The following is a 7,898-nucleotide window of genomic DNA, read 5'->3' on the forward strand; positions in this document are numbered from 1 at the left end:
CTCGAACCTACAAGTAAAACTGTGCACACTGTTTTTGCAACACCATTGTTAATACTTGGTAGGGTTACAAGGCACCAGACAAAATTGCTTAGGAAGTAGCTATGGCCTGATGAACGCCAGCTGGCAATCTCTGACCGGGGGCGGGGGGGTTTGGCTTAATGAAGGTCATAGGGACAGGGCTCATTTTGAGGGGGAACACGCAGGAACGCAGTTCTGGCAGTTCCCCAAAGAGGTCACATGTCAGGTGGCCCCGCCCACCAGATTCTCAACCATTTTGGGCCCGCTTCAGCCTGGATTGGGGCCGAAATGGCCCAGATCAGGCCTCTGACGGGTGGTGGATCACTCTCCCGCTCAGCAGCGGCCCGATCCTGACTATTTTGGGCCCCTTTTCAACTATTTTCAGCCCCTTTTTGCCATTTTGGGCCAATTTTGGCCCTGAATGGCCAGGATTGGGTCCAAAACAGCCAGGACAGGTGATGTCAGGGGGTTGTGGAATATGCAAATCAGTTATGCTAATGACACACTTCTGGTGCTTGCAAGGGGCATGTCATATGCTAATAAGTTATGCTAATGAGTTCCTCCAGCTTTTTCTCTACAAGATGACCCCTGCACAAGGATACTATAAAAATACTAATTACAGTTTAGACTTCTTTCCTCTTGGAAAAACAGCCATGCACATTATAACTTACTAGACCAGTCCCACTGGCAATCAGCAGTATTTTAGCACCAAGGCTCTGAGCAATCCAAGCCTTCTCCAAAAATGTGCAGTTCCCTCTCTTCACTGCAGCCGCCTTGTCCTTCATGATATCATGTGAAACTTCAGAAGAATTGCAGAGCAGTTTGTCGGTCAAGACTGCCAATCTTGTAGGGGTCTACAAAGATAAGAAAGCCTCTAATATTAAAACCTAGAAATGCCGAAGTAGTCTGCAGTGTAGTTCAGAGTGACAGTTATTTTAGACATTTTATTGTGCACTGGAAATGAATGAAACGGGGATCCTGACTCTGCAATATGAAGCCAGTGCTGTGGGGAGACGAGGACTGGAGCGACCTGGATTCAAATTTCTGCTTACAAGGTGATACTGAACTAGGCCTTCTCTCTCAGCCTCACCTACCTCACAGGGTTGTTGTGAGGATAAAATAGGCAAGGAAGAACCATGCATGGTGCCCTGACCTTCTTAAAAGAAAGGCAAGATAAAAATGCACTAAATACATAAACTGAAAATTCAGTACCCAAGAAAATATATTCTTAGAGGGGAAAAGGTTAGTATAGATTTACTGTACAGGTCATTTCACTGTTTGAAGATGCTCTGCAATATTACAAACTTCACACAATTAGCATAGGAAGCAGAAAGTTCTCAGCCTATCATTCTTTCGGGAGAGTTCTCTGTTTTTAAGGAAGCTTTCTTCTTTTTTAATATAGAAAAACATTTAAATCTGTGACTCCCCACCTGCACTTCCAAACCGTTCTACAACTCTATCATTCTAATATGAAATAAACTTCAGGGAGAATTCAAATAGAGGTGAATGCCATGAATGTTGTGAGTCTTGACACAATGTCTTCTTAAATGAAGAGTTTCTGCACACCTGAGTCCTATGAAATGTATAGTTGTTATAGTCATTAGAGTGTCCATCTAGGACATGGGAGACCTGCCATGAAGCTCACAGAGTGAACTTCAGCCACCAACTCTCTCTCTCAGCGTCACAGCATCGTTGTGAAGATAAAACGAAGAGGGGTGACTGTCACTGTTAGCTCCTTAAAGAAAGTTTCAAATGGATAGCCGTGTTGGTCTGTATTAGAACAGTAAGATTCTGATCCAATAGCACCTTAAAGACCAACTAGATTTCCAAGGTATGTGCTTTTGAGAGCTCTGACTCTCAGAAGCTCATACCCTGGAAATCTAGTTGGTCTTTAAGGAGTTACCAGACTGAATCTTGCTCCTTAAAAGAAGTGCAAGATAAAATGTGACAGAGAAATAAGCTAAGAAGAAACATAATTACTTACAGCATTATTTAAGGAACTAGGAAGAAAGGTCCAAGAAGGGTTATAGGTTATGCAGTAGTCCTTTTTTAATAGAGGATTGTCATTGCTATAAGCATGAAGGATTCCCTCTTGGGCACTTATCTAAAATAGAAAAAAAAATCAACATGAAACACCGTTTAGACTATGGATGCATAATTTGATGACCTCAACAAGACTAGTACCATACCAGTAAGAGTTTAGATTGGGGAATGACACTAGTGAATTTCTTGCCACGTCATTTCTTATATATAAATGACTTCAATATAAGGAAATGAATTGCAGAGAATTTTCAGACAATTCAGATTCTCCAAAACAGCCAGAAAGAGGCTAGAACTTTGAAAAATGCTCTAGGTACTTTTAAAAAGTATAATGCATATTTTATATTTGTATTAACTTGTCCTTACCATTGTAATTTGATTGTGTTATTGATTTTAGGATGGTTGTTTTATTGGTTATGCTAGCTTCCCATTTGGGGTGGGTTTTATCAAAAAGCAATTTAAACATATCACTTGCAGATGAAAAACAAACTGAAACCATCCAAATCCCACTCTTCCATGCCATAAATACATTAATCCCATTGTGTGAGAGAAGCAGAATTAAAAGAAAACAGCATCAAACAGTAATAGAACATGTGGAGTTCCAAATCCTCAAACTTTTGGTCTAGTACTAACACTTACCAAGGCTAATAGTGTAATGTTACACATTTCTAAGACCACTGACTTAAATGGACTTACAAGGGTGTAAGTCTGCTTAAGATTTCCCTATAAAATACCACACAAGCCTGCCTGTACGGGGAGGGTGGAATAAAAATTGGAATCAAAATCAAAAACAAACAAATTAATTAAATAAACAACTGTATAGAATAATTTAATATTAATAAAAAACTTAAATGAACATTTACTTTGTACATCAAAATAAGCATAAAAACCTTGATTTGTTTAGCATTCTTCAAACGTCAGAACTACACATTGTGAAACCAGTGGGAGAACACTTCAATCTACCAGGACATTCCATCAAGGACTTAAAGGTCACTGTAGTTCAACAGAAACCTTTCAAAAACAAAATCCAACCGGAAGCTGCTGAATTGGAATTCATATGTAAATTTGACTCAGTCAAGCTGGGATTGAATAGAGACTATGAATGGTTATCTCATTATCAGAAGTAACTGACTTCCTTAACAGAAGCAAACTGATCTCCCTATCAGAAGCTACTGTTTGCATCTACTCCGCCCTCCCCTCTCCACCTATATATCTGACCGGTTTCTTCTTGCCCTCCATGCATCTGACGAAGAGAACTGTGATTCTCGAAAGCTTATGCTACAATAAAGTTGGTTAGTCTTAAAGGTGCTACTGGACTCTTTTTGATTTTGCATATAGTAAAACTCCTAACAGCCACGTTTTATAGAAAAGCAGATTTCGGAAATGGTGCTTTGCCCAAAATACTGTCCCCCATGGAGCACAGGTATATGTAAGGATAAATATGCAGCCAGACCCTCTCAGAGCAAAGAAAAATACATGATGTAGTAGTTAGATGACGTAGACTAGGATCTGGAAGACGCGGGTTCAAATTCCCATTCTGTCATGAAAGCTCGCTGAGTGAGCTTGGGCCAATCATACTCTCAGCCTAACCTACCTCATAGGGTTTTTCTGAGGATAACCAACAGTACTTATATGCTGCTCTTCTAAAAAGATTAATGACTCACTCAGACTGATGAACCAGATCAGCGTCATTATTATTTGGGCAACTGGGGCTGAGAGGAGTGGCTTACCCAAGGCCACCTACTGAGCTCATTGGAGTAGTGTGATTTGAAGCAGCAGAGCGCTGATTTGCATCCTAACTACTTAACTGCTATGCTGCATTAAGTTCTGGAGGAGAGAAGAATGATGTATGCTGCTTTGGGTCCCTATCGGAGAAAAAGATGGAGTATAAGTAAAGAAATAAGCATCCCTTTCTGCCGCCACTTCCTGTTCCAAACTACTCCCTGTCAAAGCCAGTTCCCCCACTGCATCCCAAAATGTATTTACTCCTCTGCTTCTCAGGTTAGATTTAGGTTTTTTGCAGCCAAACTTGAAAGTCGTTGATTAGACACACATCATCTGTCTTCCTGGCCATTCTCGACTTCTCCAGTTATTGAAGCAAACTGAATCTGAGCCAGTCCATCACAGCATTTGGTCATCAGTTTCACCCATGTGAAAACTTGATTTCCTTCTGCAGATACAAATTCTGCCCTCTCACCTATCCTGCCTCATTTTTATTCAATATGCCACATCAAATACATTAGTGCATATGCTGAGTGCACAAGTGCACTCTCACACAAATAAATCTTGCAAAAGTTCAGTGTCTTCTAAGAAAAAACAAATTAACAAACCAAGTCCACACAGTTCCGTGAGGAAAAAGCCCGCATATGGGAAATGTGTTATGATTAGTACCAGGACAGTAAGGGACAAAAATGAAAATGAAAATTTAGCAAGAGTGCTAGACTGGGTGCATGCATCATTTATTTAGGGATGCAACTTTCTTAACCAGAGAACCTTTCCAGATTGGAAATGAGCATCAATTATTTAAGAACTGTGAAAGCAGATATAGGCTGCAGAAGCTATTTTAAAATGTCATTATTCCTGAAACATTAAAAATAAAATCTGCCTAGCTGAGAAATTACTCAGCAGTTACGTCCCAACTGGGCACAGAAATTTAGAGGTTTTTTAAAAATTGTCTTAAATTTCAGACTACATTTTTATATTGAACTATTATATTCCAGAAAGTTGTCTGGAATTTAGAACAGCACCATTCTGTGCCTGCTGTGTGCATTTATGTTAAGGACTCAGTCCTAAAAATAGTGATCTGCACGTATCACTGGATTCCTAAGCATCATAAGGTAGGAAGATATAGGAATTCTGCCCTACATATCCTATAACTTGCTCTGTTTTGTCAGTGACCAGCCAAGAAGAATTAGAAAAATGCACGATAGAACACTTTCAGAGGAGGAGGGAGAAGATAGGGAACATCCAGTATCTATTTGGTCTATTTTGTAATTCTGTCCAATACCAGCTCCTTGTTTACTCTTTCTTCAACTTTACTAATCAGACAGGAATAAAAGGTCAACAACGCTTGTTCATGAGATAAGAAATACCAGCAGAGGATAAAATCTCGTAAAAACAAAAATTAGCTTAGATGGAACCTGAAAGTTCAACAGAGGAGCATTGAGCAGCAGTTAAAGAGTGTTGGACTAGGATCTGGAAGACCCAGGTTCAAATCTCAGCTCTGTCTTAGAAGACTGCTTGGTGACCATGGACCAGTCACATACCTTCAGCCTAACCTACCTCCAAGGGTTGTTGTGAGGATAAAGTGGAGGAGAGGAAAACAATGTAAGCCACTTGGGGTCCCCATTGGGGGGAAAGGTGGGATATAAGTAAAATAAACAAACAGATACTGCTTTAACTCCTGAGCTGCAGTGACAAGGTGAAAACCCCAAGGGTCTAGTTCCAATATAAGAAGGATTACCTACATGAGACTGCTGAGATATGTGACTTAGAAGAGTAGCTTCTGATAGGCTAGCCTTACATTTCAGCAGTCTAGCATCATAGTATAATTGCCCCAAGTGCTGCAGTTCAGGGATAAACAGGAAGCTGCTCATGGGATAAATAAAAAGGTCATTGTTCATCTAGCCCGAGATAAGAATGGTATAATGCAGAAGAAGGAACATTCCCTGCCTGTGCTATATTGGGAGGGAAGGGATAAGCTAGAGTTAGGGAATGCATGCCTCACCGTACACATCCCCCCCAACCTAATTTCATCCCCATTCTTGGATACTACGAAGGATTAGGGGCTCTGTCTCCTTTGCAGATAAGTAATTAGGACTGGAGGAAGAGGTGAGGTTGTAACTCAACAGTAGAGCATCTACTTTGCACATAGAAGGGCCCAGGTTCAGTCCCCAGCACCTCCAATTATAAGGATCGGATAACAAGTGATATGAAAGACTGCTACCATGGAGAGTTACTACAAAGCAGAGAAATCTGACGTTGACAGATCAAAAGTCTGACAGTATACCATTTCTCTTTTGCTTCCAAATAGTTACCAGTCTTTAAAATGTATAGCATTCTAATCTGGTAGGAGAGGGTGGGAATGGACTGGAACTGGGCAACGCCTGCTTCCATCCCTCAGATCCTAATCTTCTGTTCAGGATACCGTAAGAGACTTGAGTAAATTAATTTCACATTCATTCTCTCCTTTCCCTCAACTGCCCTTTAGGTTACATGCTCTGTCTGTCTGTCTTCCTCTCCCCTCGATTTTTAGTCCATTTCTCTTCACTCAAGAGTTCAAAAACGGTTCACACCATAAACAATTACATCAGTTAAAAACTAATACAATACATAATACTGTGGCTCTTACCACCAGTTACCAGACATTTGCAGAATTTAAATTTTCCTCCATATTTGGGGAGGAGAGTGCAGCAACCCTTACCTTTTCTGCGGGTGGCCCGTTTCTCTGTTCTACCTGAAAGTACTTCCATAGCCAGAGTTAAAAAAAAATAGTACCTTTTAAATTCATTTAAACCATTGGTCCTTTTTCCAAGGGGGCCAGCAAGATAACTCTTGGAGGCAAAACGCTATGACATGGCCCTTCCCAGTTGTTTAACACACACCCCATCTTCTAATACCCAAAAGATGTATTATTTTTATTTTATCTTATTTACATTATTTATAATCCTCCTCCCTGAGACTCAGGTGGATTACACAGTGGATGAGTACAGTCAATTATTTTTATCTGATTTACGTTATTTATAGTCCGCCTTTCTCTGAGACTCAAGGCAGATTACACAGTGTGGGTTAGTACAGCCAGTTATTTTTATCTGATTTACTGTTATTTGTAGTCCGCTTTTCTCCCTGAGCCTCAAAGCGGATTACACAAATGCGAGTCAGTGCTGTCAATTTGAAGGCCCTTTCAATAAAAGAGATATATTCCCTATGAGTATGGAGGTTTCATTTTCCTAGGCAGATAAGGGAGTATTACAAGGAAGTGCACGAATCCGTCTAGGACAGCGGTAAAGAAGCACAGTAAGGTAGTTGTAGTGGTAATAGTAATAGTAAGTGATTTGGTGTGGGTGGCGATACCCAACACGACCCCTGCCGACCACTCCTTGGGTCCTGTCCCCCAAATCTCAGCCCCGGAGTCCAGCTAGCTTCCCCACGCAAGGCCACGCTCCAATCTGGCCCCCTTACCAGCGGGAGGAACAGGCCCCAGAGGGCAGCCCGCAGCGCCCCGGCGGCCCCCATGCTCCTTCCTCGGCGCGCCGTCCCGGAAAACGGGCCTTTCTCCCCTCAGACACCCGCCGGCCTCTCTCGGTCACATGCACCCGCGAAGGAGCGGCGACCCCGGCACTTGCTGGGGAGGCAGCGGCTTCCTTCCTCCCTCCCTCAGCTCTCCGTCCGCCTCGGCGCCGAGCCCTTCCACTTCCTCTTTCGCTTTCTCCGGCTGTCGGCGCTCTGAGGAGCCGGCCATGGGCCTCGCCTCTTCGGGGCGGGATTTTCCTCAGGGAACAGCGGGCGGCCCTGAGGCCTTTTGGGGGGAAGCCTGGAAACTGCAACCCTAAGCAGAGTAACCCCAGTCTAAGCCCATTGCTTTCAGTGGGTTTTGACTGGGATAGCTCTATTTAGGATTTAAGGTGGCCTCTCCTTGTGGGCACCATCTTTATGACTCAAGCACAGCAATCCTAAACAGGTCTACTCTGGAATAAGGCTTTCTCGTAGGAAAGCGTTCTTAGGATTGCAGCCTAAGACCTCTAGATCACCAGCTGAGCACATCACCAGCACACCAGCAACAAGATGATCAGATAAGCTGCAGTTGCAGTCACTTTACAACCACAACACCCCCCATTTTT

The 7,898-nt window shown here is 42.3% G+C and overlaps 1 protein-coding gene across 2 annotated transcripts in view; it reads right to left on the reverse strand.

The window, feature by feature from the left end:
• Positions 1-7,475, reverse strand: part of SPPL2A (signal peptide peptidase like 2A) — a 33,095-nt gene extending 25,620 nt beyond the window's left edge. For both annotated transcript variants that reach the window (XM_055002452.1, XM_055002451.1), the window contains exons 1-3: positions 7,240-7,475; positions 2,003-2,122; positions 690-872 (exon numbers count right to left, since the gene is read on the reverse strand). In XM_055002452.1, coding sequence (XP_054858427.1) covers positions 690-872; positions 2,003-2,122; positions 7,240-7,293 — 357 coding nt within the window. In that variant the 5' untranslated portion in view covers positions 7,294-7,475. The remainder of the gene's footprint in view (positions 1-689; positions 873-2,002; positions 2,123-7,239) is intronic.
• Positions 7,476-7,898: the final 423 nt, after the last annotated feature.

Source organism: Eublepharis macularius, chromosome 18 (assembly GCF_028583425.1).
Source record: "Eublepharis macularius isolate TG4126 chromosome 18, MPM_Emac_v1.0, whole genome shotgun sequence".
In the NCBI taxonomy this organism is placed as follows: Eukaryota; Metazoa; Chordata; class Lepidosauria; order Squamata; family Eublepharidae; genus Eublepharis; species Eublepharis macularius.